Consider the following 21,300-nt stretch of genomic DNA (forward strand, 5'->3'; position numbering starts at 1 on the left):
ACAAGTGGAAGACAAAACTACATGGGCGACCAACAGCAAGTTTTATTTTCACCTTTGAATGATGTGGAAAGGTAAGGAAAAAGTTCAGAGTAAGCTGCCACTGAGATTTTATTGGTTTTTTTGTTGTTGTTGTTTGATTTTTATTTTTATTTTTCCATAACGATCAAAAAGATGAGAACAACTAACATGCTACTATAATTCAGAAATTTCATAAAACTGTGGGCAATTTAAATATAAGACATAGTACACAAACTTAAGCTAGGTGTATGGAATAAAGCTGTACAGAACAAAGTGTGCTTCTACTTGGCGAAAAGAATTGGGGAAACAAGTTATTATCTAAGAGATAAAACAATTTAGTGCAGTCAGGTAAAGAACAGGAAGTTATTAATGAAAGAGACGTAAGTTTTAGATGTGTTTCTAAGGGAGTTTTAGAGCCACCCCTGCCCTGCTCTGCCCTCAGCCCTCACTCACCTCCATAACTTCCAATAAAATAATTTTATTCCAAGTGTGGATACACAATACAATCTCCAAGCAGTATAATACAAATCATTTTTCAAGAGCATTCTAAATTCCTAGATGTGACTACATCTGAAACTGTGCTCACTCCTAGGTACCATTTGGTAAAAGTTGGAGGGATAGCAGAGAAAAAAAGATGAACACAAACTACTGAAACAAATGGGTCTCCAAAAAGCCTGAAGAAATTTTGTCTCCCTGTACTGTACAGTTCAACCTATGACATTTGATGTTTGTTGAAGTTACAAAACTTTTAAAGTGCACTTTTCTTTCGTAAAGTGACTGGTCTCAGCTACACAGAAAATGCTAACACTGGAACACAGCAATAGAAAGGAATGCTACAGGAATAGCTATCAAATGGTTCTGCTCCACAGAAAAGCAAATTACAGTTTCTAAATGAAAATAAGCATGCTCAGACACACAAATGTCCATAAATGCATACACCTGGAAGCCATTTTTTTCTTACAAAGGAAAACACTCTAGCAAAGATTATGAGTTTCTTCTTATATTTGATACAACAATAACGCATCTCAGGCTGATTACCATAGCAGTACGGAGTCTTTAAAAGAATGGTAAAATAAGAAATACAAGCAATGGGAAAAATCCACTGAAACTACAAAGGATTGGAAGCCCCCATGTGGTGAACAACAAATATGGCTTAAAAGTAACCACAACACTCATTGAACAGGCAGGTCAGTAATTTAGTGCAAATAAGAGCACCTCTGTTCTAAATCCTGATAATTATTAATATAATAAAAAAGAGGCCATGCTGGTAAGCTACAGTATAAGCTACACTTCATCTGCATGCTGGTGTGAGCCAAGCTATTACAGATTGTTTATAGCTTTCATATCAAAATTTCAACCATGAGTCTCTACTGAATTGGAAAATCAATTCTAACTTCTAAAGAGTAAAATACAATGTAGTCAATTTTATCAATAATTATTATATTCTAGGTTTCAAATAAAGTTCTCAGGACTTTTAACATTTACTATTATTTGCAGTAAATTACACAGAGGAGTATTCTGTGTCACTCAGCTACAGAATATGACACCCAGAAATTATAATACTACATATTTACATGAAAAAAAAACCCAGTGTACGTTTCCCACTATAATTTCAAAACTTACTTGAAGATTTCATTAACAATTCTGAAAATGGCAGGATGACTTGCAGCTTGTGGCTGTTCGTAAACAAATAGAAGAAAATTAGTCATTAAGAAGCAGCAACTCAAACAACTGTCACTGCATATTTTATGGCTTAATTCATGGATAAAATTATGCTGCAATTAAAAAAACTTTAAATCTCAACTCAACTCTTTCTATCAGATTTTCTCAAGATTAGATTCTTCAAAATCACAGAGAGGTGACACTAAGTAGGCTGAGCAGCAAACAAGCACAACACCTGGGCTACAAACTATTCACGACAACAAGCACTAAAAATAGGAAGAGTGGTAGAAAAAAGAGGTTATTGCATGCAATTGCTGGAAGCAAGAGACACAGATAGGTTTACAAAAAGCTTTCCTCTTGCCTTTACAGACAATCCCTTTTGGGTATGCTTAGAGGTTCTTGATACACATTCAGAATTAAATTCCAGAAATTAAATTTATCTCCTTGTCTTTAACACTACCACATGTATTTTGGACTAAGATATTTTTTTCAGCTATTATGCTCTTCTGTGAATTGCAGAGTTGCTAGGGTAATTATCTCAGTACATCAAATTGTATATATTTTCTTAAATTAGGAAAGTTTTTTATATTCATGGTACTATGACACAACAGGCTGTTTAAGGAAAGTTATTTTAAACATGCATTTATAAACACACTACTTTCTAATCCCATACTCCTAAATTCTAAGATTTAAGTAAGCTTTTATACAGCACCAAGATTAAGTAACTATTTACACACATAGCCTAGGTTAAAAACAAAACAAAACATAAGAACAAGTAAATGCTTCATGCTTCTGAAATTCGCACTGGAAGATTTGATGAGAACATAATTCCTGAACAATTTTGAATGACACATGCCTAATAAAAAGCATTTTATAGACTTTAGAAAATGTGGAAGGAGCAGTATTTACACATGCCCTTTATTGTTAACAGGTCTAAGTGTCTGAATCAACATCCCAAAGAATTCTGCATCTGTTTCAAGCTAAGAAATATTAAGTAGAAGATATTCTATTTAATTACACATAGGCAGAATAAGAATTTTTATGTGAGATAATAAGCTCAGAAATTAAGACACAAACTTCAGTAGAAACTACTTAGAAGAGCTCTTAAAAGAACAGCTCCTTTTTTTCTCATGGCTGTCTTCACACACTGGAAATACTAGGGGGCATCCTGTTTCCATGTTTGACCTTACTGTCTCTCTGTGATAGGGCTGTAGCTAAATTGTCCCACTGAACGTGTGCCATTTACTGTTCGAGAGTATTTACAGCTGGTTGCTTAGACATGACAAACAGCAGGCACCTGATTGCAAGGTTGGACTCCAAAATTCCACTGGGTTAGAGGACAACCTGGACCAGACGACTTCCAGAGGTCCTTTCCAATTTCTAACATGTTCTGGAAACAGTGGGGAGTGAAAATAATGTTCTACCAGTCCTACAGGTTAAATTCAGTTACTTCTCTGCTGACTTTTCAGATATCCTGTCTTTAACACACAAAACCAGTGTTGCCTAAGACTGTAAGAGTCAACCAGCCACACATACCAGGATCGAACCATAATTCTTCAGAAAAAGACCAAAATAAAAGTGTTCTACGGAACAACAAGAAGTTTTTCACCCTTTCCTCCTATACAGCAGCAATTAACAATAATCACTACAAGAAAACACCTTCAATAGTTTCCTCTGCTTCATATTGCACGAACACTACTGAACTCATGGATTTCATCACTGGAATTTGAAAGGAAAAGAAAAGCAGCCTCATATCACCAGATTTTGATCAATGGACTGTATGCTATTGGTTTGAAAGTACTCAAAATAAGAATATTAGCATAGCATAACAGTCTCCAAGGCAATGTGAAGCTGTGCCTTTGGTGTAGCATGCCATGATATAGAAGACAGCAGGGAGAGATTCTTGAGTTTGGGAGGGTTTCTCAGAGGGCTTCCAGGTTTTTAACAATCTCTCTCTTTTTTTTTTTCTTCTATTTTTCCCCCACAAATAATAGCTTAAGATAATTTAATAATCCCATCTGTGACAGTGCAGTTTTTTTTTTCCAGAAAGAGTTCAGAAAAACTAACCTCTACTGGGAGCTTGTTTCAGGTCTTTTCAAATACACATATTTCACATAACACAATTCAAAAGATCCACACACAGGGAAATGGAACTGCATGTGTGACATAATGATATGATATCGTATTCTAAGAATGCAAACACCTCAGAAAACCACCTCATACTAAAACAAGGTGATTTTTAAAAGAAAAAAAAGAAAAAGACATGGTAACATGAAATGTTATATACATAAGTTCTACAAAAATACAGTACTTTATTATCTGCATCCACTGAAAGAAGAATACTAAACAGCCCATGTGATACAAAGCCAGTACAGAATGAAGAAATAAGAAAAATGTATTTGCATCTACAGGATGCGTTTAAATGGGATATAGAGGAATATACTAGTAATCACAGACTCTATTATAACAAAGCCAAGTAAGAGTAGGTATAAGGAAACAAACTGTACCCAAGACCACACAATAAAAGATTTGAGGCGGTACCACAACTATCAGTTCTCTTGTCTCCCTAATACACTATTTCATTTAAAATGTTTTACCTCCAAATTTTATATTTACCAACATTCCCGAATTTTAAACTTAAAAATTTTTAAAAAATGAGAAGAATCACTTTTTTCTTATACATTGTGCCTGATGTACTTTTACTTTGAAACATACATTTATTTTGAAAGCACAAATATCTTTTTACATATACGTATGTATTTTTTTTAACATCTCTTGAATTCATCAAGATTACGAATAAATTAGTAGGTACTACTACAAACATTTTACCATAATGGTACAGGTTTTGAAGACAGGCAACACTGAGGGAGTTAACTGTAATTTAGCCAGACTGTATTATGAAAAAAAACCACAAGCTTTTCATTTTCTCTCTCTATCCATTTTTCTTTTCCCTCTTTAATACTTATATCATTTGCACAGCTGCCAACAGAAGGTAAGGATCCAGCCACGCTCAGAACCTGTGGATACGGCAAAGCATGAAGACAGTTCAAAGGCATAGGAGCAACAGCAGCAAGGAAGGCTCCACAGTTAGAGCTTTAACTATAGAGCATAACATACTTTTGATTCTCATCTAGACTTGGGAAAGTGGATAATGTGGAAAAACAAAACACAGCAATCACAGATGATATGTAAAGGCAAGGCTGACAAATACTAAGCCTCTCAACCTACTGGACTAGAATAGGTTTTTCTTGCAACATGACTTTGGACATAATAAAATTACTCAGGAAGGCTACCTAAGTTTCGTACATAAACTATAACTAACAGTGATTTGTTGACATATTTGTTTACAAAAATGAACTTAGAAATCAGTTAACATACATATTTTTATATTTCTAGCAAACCGCAAAATTCTGATGTGCTAAATATTAGTTGTTAACTTGAACACACAAACTTCAGTATTGCTTCAGAAAAGAAGATATCCACCCACCCATCAAATCCTGAAGAGGCTAAAAGAAAATTTGTAATAGTCAGTTCTTGTTTTTGCTACTTCTAAACAGACAGACAATTTCTAATATTAATTCCAGCTAAGTCTAAGAAACCACAAGCCTAATAGCTTACCTCGTTAAACACAAGTTAGTGGACCATCACACTATAATAGTCCCCCAAATTCAAACATAAGAATACTGCATATCAGTTTTCTTTCCAAAAAAAAGTAGAGTAGTTTACAACGATTTGAATAGTGTAGGTCTTATCAAGTTTATATATTGTTTGGCTGCTGTTTCAAAACATTCTTTTTAGATAAATGTCTCTGATAATGCAATTATGAAATGGCCTATAATATTCTGTAATCAAAACACTAATTGCTTATTTGTACTCAACAGATTTTCTTGTAAATGGAAGAAACACCAAAATCAATCAATTTGTGTCTCACTTTCCCACTTTGTAATTACTATATCTATATTAAAAAAAAAAAAAAAAAGAGGTTACATCTTACAAGTACCATAATCCAACTGGTCAAAATATGTTAATTCATACTACTAAATAAATATTCATGTTTTTTAGGCAGACTGTTGGATTCAAGGTGCTGACTGGTCTAACAGACAAGTATCTTCACAGAACTGTGTACAAGTTTTACAGAATATCATTAGAATTTCAGATCACAATTTCTGGTTTCAATCATTTACCTCTTTATGTCTTTGAAGCTTCTTAGTTTTTAACTGTAAAGCCATCTCCACCTTATACACCCTCCCTCTTGTCGGCTTCTACCAAAAAGCAATATCATCTTCTAACTGCACTCATCTTCATGTTTCCTTTCATTCCACTCCTTGTCCACAGGATGTACTCTGTAAACCAGCATTCAAAGCTGCTGCACTGGTCTTTTCTCTTTCTGAATGCTCTCTTTTGAAAGTACCTAAAGCCTCTGGAGCAGAGGCAAACATACCTAATCAAAGTGTGCTAGTACAGACGGTTCTATTCTTTTATGGGAAACTTTGTGAAAAAAAGTGTAAATATGAAAATGAAATGAAAATCATTAACAAACAACAATTAACCAATAATTAAAACAAATATTTCCTTTTATATTTCCTTCATATTTTAACATAGATTTTTTTTTCTCAGCCATCTGCATTGTATTCAACTCACAGTGTATTTAATACAGAAATAACACACAGGCCTTGTACGTAAGCGTTGTCTCCTGGGACACCTAGAACCTCCGATGACACATGAAGCACTACTCAGGTCAGGCTCGTTATTTTGGAAGAGGTACTGTGTCATTATGTTTTCTAATAAGAAACTAGATTTTTGGTGAACTGAGTAACACGGCATTTTAAAACAAACTAACTAGCTCTAATTATAGTTTAGAAAATGCTTTATATTAAGAGCTTTGTTCAGATCTGCAAACAAAACTAAGTAACTAAGCAGTCCACAATGAAGTAATATACAAGGAATTTAACTGCTTAAACTGTTATATCCCCAAGTGCACAGAGATTGAACTAAAAATCCCCCCTGGAAAAAGTTTATAATTTTTAAAGACAGACAGGTATTCAGTACCGACATCAACTGGACTCTCAATTTCTCTATCTGTTTTTCATCACTGGATGAAGTTCTTTTTTGCTCTCAGCTAGTTCATTGAAAAAACTAGAAATTTACTGAAATGGACAAGAATCAATATTTGCTTTCAGTTATTGCAGTTATTTCAGTAATGCAGTTATTGCCAGATAGAAGAATCTTTATGCCACATCACAGACCGCTTCTCTCGAAGATACTGACATATTTAAAAAACAGTCACTTATTAAGCCTGAAAGAGCAGTATCAAACATACTACAGTGTTGTACATACCAAAAGAGAATCTTTTATGACACAAGCCACTTTTTCCAAAGAATTTATCTGAAGGGATGTCAGCTGGTCTAAAAGACTTAATGTAGCACTTTCAAGGCTTGGTAAGTGACGATGCCAGAGGCTGAAGATAGCTGATTCAGAAAGGGAGATCTTCTTCCTGGTTTAGAGAGAAAAATAATTGTTTTTACCGTGAGAAAATGGACGACACACAGAAATATTCATTTTCTTTTTTTTTTTTTTTTTATTAAGCACACTTGGGGAAAAAAAGAAAAAAAAAAGATCAACTTGTGGTAAAAGAGAGAAAATCTTGTTTACAATACTCTGGTATAAAATAACAAGGGCAAAAAGTAACACGGAATCACCATCCCCTAAAAATTAAACCTCTCTACATCTCTTTAAAAATTATGAACTTGGTTATGGCAGATCCCAACAAATGGAAGCAAAGGGTTTGGGGCTGTTACTCTCTTATGCTCTACAGAAAGGTTCAACTCCATGCCCACTTTCTTACACACCTAGACTGCTTCCCATATACCTGTCTGCTCAGAAAGCATCAGCAGCTGGCAAGCAAGCAGGAAGGTCCTAGGCAATTTTACTGCCATCAGAATTCTAACTTTCACTGAAAAGCTATCCTTTTTCATTCAAAACTATCTAATAGCTTATTTAAACTGTACTTTTGTAGATATTAAGAAATATATAAAAATACTTTGGATTCAAAAAATTATAAGCACTGTTCTGTTTCAAGATGATGTATGATTAATATTTTAAGTATCACTATTAAGGAACATGTGCATCAGAGTAGATAAAAAATGATAAGACATTTTTAACTTTATCACAATTCTTTTCATTGTTTTTGTGGTGGCATCGTAAATATTACACATACAACACCAAGAAAAGAAATCTAAGGTATTAGACGTGTTCCAACTCCAAGATTTAAAAACCACACAGGGAGAAAACTGTAGTCATTATAATGGAATCACGTTAAACCCTCTGCTAAAACAGGCTCCCTGCAACTAGGTTGAGCACGAAAGCCTTGAGTCAGATCTTGAATATTTCCACAGGAGAAGACACCACAGATTCGTTGGGAAGCCTGTTCCAGTGCTCTCTGATCCTCACAGTAAAGAAGTTTTTCCCCATCTCTGTGTAGAACTTTCTGTGTTCCAGTTTTTGCCCACTGTCCTGTTGCTGTGCACCCCTGAAAAGAGCCTGGCCCCCGCCATTTGACTTTCACACTTCACATATTTATAAACATTGATGAGATCACCCCTCAGACTTCTCCAGACCCAGGTCTTTCAGTCTTTCTTCATAGGGGAGGAATGACAGAACATGCAAACAGTTCCAGCAGAACAACACTAAGTTCTGTGGAGAATGAGTTATAATTTTCTCCCTAGCATCTAGTGAACCTGTTCCTTGGAGAAAGCCTTACCAGTACTCAGAAATAAAATTGTGTCCAGAACACAATGACAGAGTTAAGAAACACATAATTTAATAATTTAAGTGTGTGTGTGGGGGGGGGGGGGGGGGGAGGAAGCCAAGAACATTCATCTTAAGATCACATGAATTTCAGAGTAGGTCAAGAGTATACTACAGAAGTGAGCAGTTAGCCTACATCTGCTATCAAGGAAACTAGAAACTTTTGTCAGGGGCACTATATGAGGCATTCTGTCAAAAGCCATATGAATTGAATTATTTTTGCTCACTGTGATAAACAAGGAGCTCAAAGGTTAAGCAATGTTCATCTTAATCAGAAAAACCTTTTCTAACAAGCTAAAGGATTTGTACTCACATTATGAAGTAGCAAAGGTATTCTCATGACTGACTGCCTATTAGCTCACTGTCATCAGTAGAGACTACCATGCTGAACCAGCATGCTTGTCTGTATTACTGCTTATGGAACACACTGAAGACGTGGAAAATGGACAAGTGAAAGTTAGTTCACTCTTTTTAGGGACTTCTTTCATTACAGATCTTCACATTTGTTTTCCACTTATTTTCATTGACTGCCAGGAATGCATGTACAAAGCAGTAAATGTCCTTTTTCCACTGATTATTTATGTTTGCTGGAACCCACCCTTGGGGAGTAACGATATGTACAATAATCTTCATTGGAGCATCTCAAAAATAATGTTGAGTACAGAGGGAGCAATTAAAACTTGGACTTAAAAGGAAAGAAATGTGCATGTATAATCGAGATAAAGTGTTCATAAAAGACCCTTTCTATTACGAAAAAAACCAAACCTATAAGACATAACTGCAACTACATAAAAGCTCTTTTGCAATTTTTGTGTGCTTTTTGTTTTTAAAGCTTTGGATTGTATTTCCCTAGCACTAAGTAATCTTTTATTTGTCCCACACAGAGATTGTCAAGCTCTCAAAAAATAATGTCAGTCCTATTATAATCAGCAGTGCACAAGTTTGATACTCTTGCACCTGCATTCTATGTTATTTAGTAAATGTGTTGTAACATCTGGTAGCTTCAGAGTTATTTCTCATTACTTCCATTCAAACAGAAGGTGCCAGGGACATCTACCTCAAGGACATAGTGTCATTTGTAGGGATTTAGAAGAATTTCCTAGCTGACCAAACATGACACAGGTACGCAACAACTCTGACTCAACAAAACCCAAAACCACCCTTCTCAGCTACATTCTGAATAAAACAAGTCATCTTTCCTTTCATGGCATAGGCAATTTTTCTCATGTTCACCTTCTCTCTTTTATACGTTACCTGATTACCAGTAGCAAAACAAGCAAAGCTATATTTCAAAACTGTGTTCGTAAATCTCACTAAAAAGGATCTGCTGAAAATCAGCAAAACCGAAAATCTTCATAACCACTCAAACAAAAATCTATCTTGTGAGTAGAATAAAGTTAAATGTGGCTCTCAAAATGTCAGGTTAGGAATGCTGATACATTAAAAGTAAACAATGTTTCTATGGAAAGTAATAGCACGTTTCACCAGCTAACTAAAATCCTAAAATTTAATTTAATGTCCATTTTAGAGAAATGATGTGACAAAGTTTCAGTCAATATTTAAAGCTGTTATGCCACAATTTGTACACCAGCAATTTAAAATTCCACTTTGGCCAACAACCTGAGCTCTGCCATTCAAATACAAAGGAGGGTTTTTGTTTGTTTGTTTTTGTTTTTTGTTTTGCTTTGTTTTTTTTTAATACAAGAAATGTACAGTGCATTCAGCATTCAAATCCAAAGAAAAGCCATTTAATTTAATGAATAATTTTATAAGGAAAAGCAGAAAAAACATACGGACCATACTACTTACTTTAAAACGGCATCATTCACAGCCTCCAAGAACTCTGAGCTGAGAATTTCTTTCGAAGCTCCACCATGGTAAAGAAGAAGAGTTTCCAGCAATGGAGTTAGATCAGGCAAAGTAATAAGTGGGAGACAGAAAAGGGACACAGCATTCACACGACTGACTGAAATTCTGAGGGAGAAATAAATACAGTTCCCATTTTAGAAAAGTTTAAACTTTAATTTCTATATCCACAAAGTAAAAGAAGATTAAATTAATTGCAGAAGATTAAATACAAGAGATGCATACTGTTGACTTATCATGATACATTGTCTAGTAGAATTTTGATATTTTAGTGGTCAAGGCATACCATGTGAAGATCATTAGTCCAATTCTGAAGTGCAAATAGTTGTATTCGTTTAGTAATCACTCATTTCCTAGCACAGAATTCTTTGTCCCTTCCAAGAAACAGCAAAGCACAGGTAAAGAAGACTACAGTTTCCCAGCTCCTGTTTAAGTTTGCTAGATTCTAGGAAGAGACAGCCTTGCTGCTTTTAACACCTCCTGTTGCTTTCTTGACCTCCCTCCTGTTAATGTATAAATGCTATAAGCCAGATACAACAAATCCTGCTGTATTTAAGCATTCAAGAAAAACTATTTGTTTTATGACTGTACACTTGAAGGAATATGTAATGACTGTCAATCTTTATATACGAACCACTCACTTGACCTGCTAAAACCACTTGCTTGTAAATAGCGAAAGATAGTGATACAGCTCACCACAAGACTAAAATATCATTTATGAACAATGGAAGCTAATATGTTGCCTAACAGCTAGGGGCATACACTGTGAAACAAATGCTACGATTTGTAGATAATCATAGTGATATTCACAATGAGAGAAATTAAACATCACATGTTTTCAAAGACTCAATTTTTTATTAAGTACCTAATAAAAAAATGTGCTTAAGGTTTATCATACTGAAATACCTTGAGACAGTTTTGCTATGAAAAGTGATTCTGTAGAATGATAATTACTGGACTGATACTTATTCTGCAGCATTATTTTCCAAACTATAGATGTGAAGTTCACCTGCATTAGGCACTTTTTAAATCAGTCCCCTTTACAAAATTCTGTTTCTAATTCCCTCTTCAGGATTAGCAAAATAGCTGCTTACTATACTCTTACTTTTAATTCTGGAAGAAAACCTTGCAAAGATGTTTTTTTCTTCTTCTACATAAGCTTCAAAATAGGTATGTTACTGGAGAACAATGTGCAGTGCAGTCCACTGTGTGCGATGAATTTCATAAAATAGATTTACATTGGAAAGGACCTTAAAGATCATCTAGTTCTACCTTTGCTGCAGTGGGCAGGGACACCTCACAGGACCCCACCCCTTTGGGCAACAATTCTACAAGTGGGGAATTCACAGTTTCACTGGACAGCCCATTCCAGTGCCTCGCCATCCTCTGAGCAAAGAATTTCTTCCTAATGTCTAGTCTAAACCTGCAGACATTTAGCTTAAAGCCATTGTTCCTGTGTTCCTATGTTCCTATTTCCTGGTATGAGTTCCTCTCCAGCTTTCTTATAGGTCCTCTTTAGGTACAGGAATGCCACCACGAAGCCTCCTCAGAGCTTTCTCCAAGCTGAACAAAGCCAACTCTCTCAGACTGTCCTAATAGCAGAAGTGCTTCAGCCCTCTGATCATCTTTGTGGCCCTTTTCAGGGCTGTCTCCAACAGGTCTACATCCTTATGCTGGGTGTCCTGTAGCTAAATGCAGTACTCCAGATGGGTCCTGACAAGAACAGAAAAGACAGAACTTGCCTCCCTCAACCTGTTGGTCACACTTCTTTTGATGCAACCCACGACACAGTTGACTTTCTGGGCAGCAAGTACACATTGCCTACTACTTACATTTGAGGAATACCAGTGATCACTGATTTCCATTTGGACATGGATCCATTGACTTCAATACTGTGGGTACAACCATCTAGCCAATTTCTTATACACTGAGTTGCCCATCCACCAAATACATATCTCTCAAATGTAAAGCTAGTGTCAAATGCTATGTCCAATTCCAGGTAGATGGCATCAGTTATTCCTCCCTTAACCACCAATGCTGTAACCCCACTGTAGAAGGCCACAAAACTTGTCATAGTTTTCCCCTAGTGAAGCCATGGTGGTTGTCACCAATCACCTCTTTGCTTTCCATAAGCCTTTGTATAGTTTCCAGGAGGATCTGCTCCATGCTCTTGCCAGGCACAGAGGTGAGATTGCCTAGCTTGCAGTTGCCTGGGTCTTCCTTCTTTGCTTTATAGAAATGGAGTTTAAGTTTCCCATCACTGAACTGCCACATCTTCTCACATATGACAGATAGTGGCTTAGCAACTTGATCTGTGAGTTCCCTCAGGACCTGCAGATACAACTCATTGTGTCCCATTGATTTGTGCACCTTCACATCTGTTAGGTGGTGTCCAACTTGATCTTCTATACTGAGTAGTTTTTAATTCTCCCAGCCTCTGCCTTTGCCTTCTGTGACTGGATGGCATGACTAAAGCACTTACAGGTGAAAATCAAGGCAAAAAAGTTTCCACAGATATTGTCCATGTTGCTTTAAGAATCACTAAGCAGAGAAATGAAAGCATACACACCTCCAACTACAAACATTTGTCTCTGCAAAATTAATAAACAGCTGCATCATAGATTTCATGCTCCAAATCTACAAGTACAAACTCTTTTTCCTCAGATTCAGATATTCTTCCAATAGCCTCATTAGTTTTGCTGCTTAGTCTGCACTGTAAAATGTGGGTATTTGTTTTCTACATTGTACAAAACTAACCAGTCTATATGACTGCAATACAAATTAGATCTAAATAAATTCAGGTCACTTATTCATTTTTTACAGAAATATCCAGGTGCAAGAAGGAAGCGTGGAAAATAGCCAAACAAGAAAAACAGAAGGTATAACACAATGAAGATCTTTCAAACACTTTCCTCTTCCCTGCAACTTTACAGCCTATCTGGTGTTACACAGGTAATAAAACCCATTTCATCATTGTCAGCGGATGTGAGTCTGAAGAACAAGAGAGTATGCACAGTAAGGCCATACATTTCCTTTTTTTCTTTTTTTCAGCTGGAATATAAAGAATTTACATGCAGTCAGAAAGATAGATCTACCAGTGTAGTCTAATAATTTCTGAAGTATTTACAAAAGATTATGATCTGCATTCCAAAGCCAGTGGAGAGGAACAGTCATGTCCAAAATAGTAGTGTTAGGTAAATTCCCTTCCAGAGATTTTGGCTTGACCTACTCTATCTAAATAGTGTGGATGAAGAAAGTGATTTTTCTCACTGACTACACCTAGACATGTAGAAACTTAATATACAATGCAGCAAGACAATTGTTATCATTGCCTGATAATCAGGATTGGAGATCTGGCCAGAGCATATCACAACTTCCTTCCCACACACTTTCCCAGGCTTTTTTTTTGCAGAAAGAAGGAGTAAGGAAGCAGTTAAAGGGTGGAGACACTAAGTGCTTGGGTTCATTTAAAACATCTGTTTGTGTAACATATTGTAGTGCCACAGTACAATTTAGTAGCAGACAAAAGACCTAATAAAGAAGGAAAAGGAGGGAGCTAATTTCAAATGAGCACAGACACATTTTCTCATTAATAACAAATGCAACATTATTCTGCCATATGAAACTATTACACATAAAGGCAAAAAAAAATCCTTTGAAACTTTTTTTTTTTGCTCTTACAGTAACTGCCAGCTAAGTTTGGCTGTAAGAAGTTAAGCAATAAGCATGATGATTATCAGGTAAGTTTTAATACTTACATGAAGCATAATTTAACAAGCTTCTTCACACCTGAAACTATCTACACAAGTAACCAAAGTTTTCAAGCTGATGCCCAAATAGTTGCATGCCTAAGACTGCAAAAAAGGCCATCACTGAACTAGTGACTGAAATTAAGACATATCAAAATGATATTTGGATAACACTTACCTCTCCTGAATGTTAAGTTCATTAAATTGATTTTCTCTGAGTTCAGTTACTAATGAGGAGACTATCTGTTAAATAAAACAAAGTAAAATAAATTACATGAAAAAAACATCCATACTCCAGAAAAGCACACAGTAGTTGCATGGTTGTCTGTATCACTGATACCCTGTGGAGATAAATAACTTTCCATTTTGACTTGATCATATTTTTTTAAGTTACTAAGCCCAAATTAAAACTGTCCTGATCTCTGAATAAACCATTCAAAACATTTCTGAACACATTCTATACCTCCCAAATTTGCAAACTAACAAGCTATTTTAGCTCTGCTAAGAGTTGAGGCAAAACTTTCAGAAAGCCAGTAATTTTTAGATGTTTCATCTGATCCAGACTATTATCAGATACTATTCTCATTTTTTTAATAAATCAAACATAAAAGACACTTTTCTTAAGATTTAAGTCTCATCTAGTATTTTAAACGCAATACAGACAGTCAAAGAAAACATTCAAAATGTATGTTCTAACGCACTATATATATATAATTTAAACTTCAGAGGGAAAAAAATGAATGATAGGACAGACATTTTGGCCATAGCACAACAGGAACAAAATATTTTATCAACCTCTACTCAACCTCTACTTCTATAATGTAATAAAAAAAAATTTTCTTCTGTCCAGAGATTCATTTCATTCACTTTATTTTCTCCCTTAAAAGGCTGTAAAAGTAACTGAAGTAAGAAAGATAAGCAAAATTCAGTTCATGTTCCTTGTAACATTGACAACTCCATGTATGCGCTTATCAACTGGTGCTATTAATAACAAAATCTCAATTGCACAAAATACTTACATTTTCAACCAAGTGACAATAATAATCTGCTGATGTGTAGCCAAGAGCTGATATGAATGTACTGGTTTCAGCCTCGATTCTTTCCCATTTAGAAGAAGAAAGGAGATGGCACAGTAAGCTCTGGAAGAAAGGAACAGAAGGGCGATGCAAAAAAGTATTAGGCTACAGCATGCTTAGGTAACAGCTTTCTAATTGCATCATGGTTTCCAACTGCAGCCTATTTCCCTTTTGCATGTATTAGTGCAGAGGCACTTCAGCTGGGCTACTGGTACATTACCTTCTTAGAGGAGCCCTCTCTAATTCCTTTGGAACAATTTAAAGGTTTTTCTGTTTCCTGAAGTGACAATATTCCCCACCCTTCACTGTCATGCAGAACTCTATCCCTTTCTCCCATCAAAACTAGCTTTAAGCTCTGCTAATCAGTTCACCCAGAACTCTTGCTCCACCTGGTCAGCTGCATCCCATGCCTAATCAGAGAATGCAAAGCCCTGAGTGTGGCACTAGCCATGAAGTCCACCATTCACCTTCTGTGTTCATTCTCTTCTTCCCAGCAGCTAGTCTCCAGCTGAGAGGATACAGAACACTATTTGCACTTCTGATCCCTTAAGTGCTTTTCTGAGGGACCTAAAGTCTCCCTGGTATTTCAGTCCCCTCACTGCAGCCTCCTGAAACCCAACTTATAAGGGCAGGAATAGGTAGTGGTCCTCTAGTTTTACTAAACATGGTAACCTTTCCTTGATATCCTGGCAAGCAGCAAACCTCACTAGAGAGATTGTCCAGATTGCAAATGGGTACCTCAGTGCCTCTCAGAAATAAATTCCCATTTATTAATACCTTTCACCATTTCTGGTAGTATTAGTTCCAATATGTGTGCTTGGTTCACCAAGTCAATGTGGCCATCCCTTTCTGGATCTTGACAATTACCCATGCCTTCTCCTTTCTCCAAATGCAAAGCCTTTTCATATTGACTACTTAATCTTTTCTGCAGGGGCTCTTCAGGGTTAAGGGAGAGAGACTCCTTCTGCACTGAACAAAGACAAGGGTCCTGCCTCCCTCATCTTGAGTGTTGTTGCCACCTATCTTCTCAAGCTACCTTATTTTTCTTTCTCTTGCAGGGAGTTAGGGCAGTCAGTTTGTCCATACAACTGCACAATACTATGTATCAAGCTCTCTCTCAGATTCCCGTTATAATGACTGGTTATTTCCTCCCTTAACAGGACCACTTGCTTGAAAAGTTTGTTGAGTTGAGCACGTTTACACCCATTACACTCCCATCTGCTCTCAGGTTCTAGTGAAGACTTCCAGATTCTGAGCTTCCCTCAAACAAATGTCTGGGCTGCTTTGTTGCTCCTTCAGAGCTCTACCCGGGTGTGCATCAGCCTAGGAATGTTGTGCTCCTTCTGTCTGGATTTCTGTCTCAGCCTGACAGTAGTTAGAATGAGTTGTATTCTATGTGTGATATATTAACATGAGAGAAGATACAATCAGCAAAAGCACACCAGAGATATAAGAAAAAATCACTATCAAAACAAACAACAAGCATTTGGGACATGTTATTTATTGTACTTTCATATAGGATTGTTTTAGAACCTTGCAGACATGTTAAATATCTAAATATCGTTGTCTTTCAGTGTTAATGTTTTTTCTGAATAGCCTGAGCCAGGACAAATTGCAGTTCTACCGCCACCTAGTGACTTTTCTGAAACTAAAGAAGTCAGAAAGGGCTGTGGGATCAGTTTCAGAAGTACCTCAGAATTTCCGCATTCTTAAGGAAAAAACATTAAAATGGGGATTTTCAAAAAGAACACATTTCTAAATACCATTAAAAATTCTAAAATCTATTAAGTTGCACAACCTCTGAACATGTCTTAATTTATTAATATGGAATCGTGAATTGTATTAATTTCCATTTAACTATTACTCAAGTTAGACTTTGTTTTCAGAACACTATCAAGGATTCAGTCAAGTAGGTCCTACACAGCAGTATTTCTTGCTTGTTTATTTTGCATACCTTTGGTTTGTTCTCCACATCTTCCTTTTCTGTGCACTTCCCTACATCCCTGATCGGATTTTGTAGTCCAGTTGTTTTTTTTTTTTAATATATCAAACCTCTGAGTAACCAGAAGGAGGCAAAGGAAACAGGAGCAAAGAGACACTGTAGTCAATATGAAAAGAGGTATTCAATATATAAAAGAAACTTAGGTACTAAAAGGTGAAAAAAAATTTAAAAATTCAACTCTATGTCTTAGATACTTCATTTTACAGGCTTTGTCGCCAGTGCAAAGCTGGAGAGATACCTACGTGCAACTAAGATAAGAAATTTGGAAACAATAGAGCATTTATCTTTATTTAATTGGGTTTAAATGCTTTTTTTGATGCAAAAGATGTCTTAGTTTCAGCAGGGATGGGACTGCTTTCTTCAGAGTATCTGGTATGATGCTGTTTTGGTTGTAGGAGACAACAATGTTGATAGCACACCAATACTTATAGTTGCTGCTAAGCAGTGTTGCACAGAGCCAAGGCCATTCACAGCAAAGAACCCAAGGAGCTGGGAGAGAATAGAATTAAGACAGCTGACTCAAACTGGCCAAAGGGATATTCCCTACCATATGACATCAAGTGGAAGGAGTTCTGAAGGAGGTGGGAGTTCACTGCTTCCGCTGCTTGAGGGCTACCTGGGCATTGGTCAGGGATTGATGTGCAATTGCTTGTGCATCACTTCTTACATATATTCATATATATGTATCTGTATATATACACACGTATATACATATATATACATGCATATATACTATACATACACATATATATATATATGAATATATATATATGTATATATGAATATATATATATATACTTATATATTCATATATTCCCCATCCCCAGTGGGATGGGGAGAGAATCAGGAAAAAACAAAGAAGAACTTGTGGGTTGAGATAAAACTACTTACTAAGATAGAGAAAAGGAAAATAAACCTAAACTAAAAGGCAATTATATTTGTTGTCTTTATCTCAAGCCTTAAAGTTCACAGAGAAGTGTCTAAATTCCAGTGATTCTCAGATGTAAAAGGAAAGTATGAGTAGTTATTTCACACTGCATTAAAAAATAGGGTTAGAACCAGACAGCAGTGAGACTGAGTAGTTTCTTACACGCAAGCTTCTTCTTTCACTACTGAAACAAACTCTGAGAAAATACTATAGAGAAATGTAGAATGTTTTGGAGGATTTTGTCAAAAAGGTTCTTACAGAATGCTGGAAACATTGAGAAGTCGTAATAGGTTCCATTACTGTATTACAAAGCCTACGCAAAGCACTGTGGAAGTAACAAACATAACTATGTAAGAGCTACTGTGTGGGATCCTGAGATCAGAGGTCAATGATTTAAGACTAATCAGCTTTAAGGAACAATTTGAAACCCAGCAGAAGGTATTCAAGAATATGATGGGATGTGTCAATATTAAATGCAGTCTTATGCTCATTGTCAGTCACAGTTTCTAATCTAATTCAACAAAGAATACATTTTGAGATTTACATAATTGTGTGTTGTTTCCAGCAGTAAATCAATTTACACTCACTTTTCTAAGTCACTAACACCATATTACACAAGCTAGAAAAATAGATGAGTCTGCGGCCGAAGTGTTTCATTAAGAAGGTGTCACAATTCTGAAAAATTATCAGCAGCCAGGCATTCTTGTGATATCAGAAATTATTTCTTTCTGTTCTAGCTCAATTTCCCTCATCATTAATTCAGTAGGACACAAAAAAGGAAATTATCTTAGTTCTACTTGCAAGTGAATACATACATCCCCACAACCTTGGATTAAAGTTCTGTGACTGTTGCACTACACAGGGAAGTCTGCTGCCTTCCAGGGGCCTAAGTTAATGAGGTAAGGAAGAAACTCCCTTCCCTAGTACGGTCCTCAGATTATTATCCCCTAGTGTTGTTTCAGGTAGGCAATGATGAAATAGGAAGAATTTCCCTAAGGACTACGAAGAAGGACTTCAGAGCCTTAGGGAGACTGGTCAAGGGTTTGGGAGCACAAGTTGCGTTCTCCTCTATCCCTCCAGTTACAGGGAATGATGAGACACTGAACACAATTGGCCAACAGATTAATACTTGGCTCTGAGCCTGGTGTGCCTAGCAGAGGTTTGGATTTTTTTACCTCAGCTCGTTTACATGAGACCAGGCCTGCTGGCATTCAATAGAAATAGCTTATCCCACTGGTGGAAAAGGGTTTTACGATGGGAACTGGGAAGGCCATCACTAGTGGAAATGGGTTTTACAATGGGAATTGGGAAGGTTCAATGATAGAGCTTTAAAGTAGGTATGAAGAGGGTGGTGGTGAAACTGGGGTCACTAGAAAGGAGCCTGTACATAATGTGCCAGTGCTTGTGGGAGGGGGATGTGCTAGTAAGATCCCACAGTCTTGTGTCTTGGTGAAGGAGGAGGAGGAGGACACACCCTTCTGTAGGAAGAACACAAGGATTGGTGTGAGGTTGGTTACTATGGAAACACCTGAGTATGGTCAACAGGGCATTAGGGCTTCTCCCAATCAAAAGGTGGCCAGCTCAGGTGCATTTACACTAATGTACACAGCATGGGTAACAAACCATGGAGCTGGAGGCCACTGTGCAGTTGGAAAACTATGATATAGTCACCATCACAGAAACATGGTGGGATGACTCACACAGCTGGAGTGCTGTGATGGATGACTACTGACTTTTCAGAAGAGACAGGCAAGGCAAGAAAGGTGGTGTTGTAGCCCCCTATATTAAGAAAGAATGTGAATGTATGGAAATTAATGATGGTGATGACAGGGTTGAGAGCTTATGGGTCGGAATAAAAGCAAAGGCCAGTAAGATTGACAAAGCAAATTATGAGGATTACAAGAATGTAGTGAAGCTCTGCAGGGAGAAAATTAGAAAGGTCAAAGCCCAGCTAGAACTGAACTTGGCCACTAAGGTGAAAGACAGCAATAAATATTACTGTAAATACATCAACAGTAAGAGGAGGGCAAGAGACAATCTCCATCCCTTGCTAAATACAGAGGGCAACACGGTGATCAAGGATCAGGGTAAGTCTGAGGTACATAATGCCTTATTTGCCTCAGTCTTTAATAGTAAGACTAGCTGTTCCCTGGGCACACAGCCTCTTATGCTAGTAGATAGGGATGAGGAACAGAATAGGCCCTGCATAATCCATGATGAGATGGTTTTGGACCTGCTCCAAAAGCTGGACACTCACAAGTCCATGGGACCAGATGGATTGCACCCAAGAGTGCTGAGGGAGTTGGCAGATGTGGTTGCCAAGCCACTCTCCATCATCCTTAGACAGTCCTGGCTAACCAGGGATGTCTCGGTGGACTGGAGACTGGGAAATGTGACACGCATCTTCAAAAAGGGACAAAAGGATGATCCTGGTAGCTACAGACTTGCCGGTCTCACCTTGGTGCCAGGGAAGGTTATGGAACTGATAATCTCAGGAGCTATCATGGATCAATTAAAGGTCAGGCCCAGTCAGCATGGGTATGTGAATGGTAGATCCTGCTTGACTAACTTGATAGCAATCTATGACAATGTGATCCGCCTAGTGGATGAAGGTAAGGCTGTCAATGTGGTCTACCTGGACTTCAGTAAAGCCTTTGACACTGCCCCGCAACATCCTTGCAGAGAAGCTGGCTGCTTCTCAGTTGGAAAAGACCTTCAAGATCATCAAGTCCAACCACAACCTAATCTTACTACCCTAGCTCTAACAACCACCACTAAATAATGCCCCTGAGCACCACATCCAAATGGTTTTTAAACACATTCAGGGATGGTCACTCAACCACCTCCCTAGGGGAGCCTATTCCAGTGCTTAACAACCCTTTCTGTATCCAACCTAAACCACCCCTGGTGCAACTTGAGACCATTTCCCCTCATCCTGTCACCTGTCCCAGCAAGAAGAGACCAACCTCACTCTCACTGCAATCACATTTCTGGTATTTGAAGAGAGCAGTAATGTCTCCCCTCAGCCTACTCTTCCCCAAACAGCCCCAGTTCCTGTTGCTCCTCGTAGGGTGCATTCTCTAAGCCCTTCACCAGCCTTGTTGCCCTTCTTTGGACCTGCTCCAGCACCTCAACGTCCTTTCTGTATTGAGGTGCCCAAAACTGAACATAGTATTCAAGGTAGGGCCTCAC

General features: G+C 37.2%; 1 protein-coding gene across 5 annotated transcripts in view; it reads right to left on the minus strand.

The window, feature by feature from the left end:
• The window catches only part of FANCC (Fanconi anemia complementation group C), an 87,970-nt gene that overhangs the window by 16,288 nt on the left and 50,382 nt on the right, over nucleotides 1-21,300 (minus strand). For all 5 annotated transcript variants that reach the window (NM_001006587.3, XM_015280314.4, XM_040655622.2 and 2 more), the window contains 5 exons: nucleotides 15,122-15,241; nucleotides 14,281-14,345; nucleotides 10,297-10,461; nucleotides 7,018-7,174; nucleotides 1,642-1,694 (listed from right to left, as the gene is read on the minus strand). In NM_001006587.3, the coding sequence (NP_001006587.3) occupies nucleotides 1,642-1,694; nucleotides 7,018-7,174; nucleotides 10,297-10,461; nucleotides 14,281-14,345; nucleotides 15,122-15,241 (560 nt within the window). The remainder of the gene's footprint in view (nucleotides 1-1,641; nucleotides 1,695-7,017; nucleotides 7,175-10,296; nucleotides 10,462-14,280; nucleotides 14,346-15,121; nucleotides 15,242-21,300) is intronic.

This window comes from Gallus gallus, chromosome Z (assembly GCF_016699485.2).
Source record: "Gallus gallus isolate bGalGal1 chromosome Z, bGalGal1.mat.broiler.GRCg7b, whole genome shotgun sequence".
Classification (NCBI taxonomy): domain Eukaryota; kingdom Metazoa; phylum Chordata; class Aves; order Galliformes; family Phasianidae; genus Gallus; species Gallus gallus.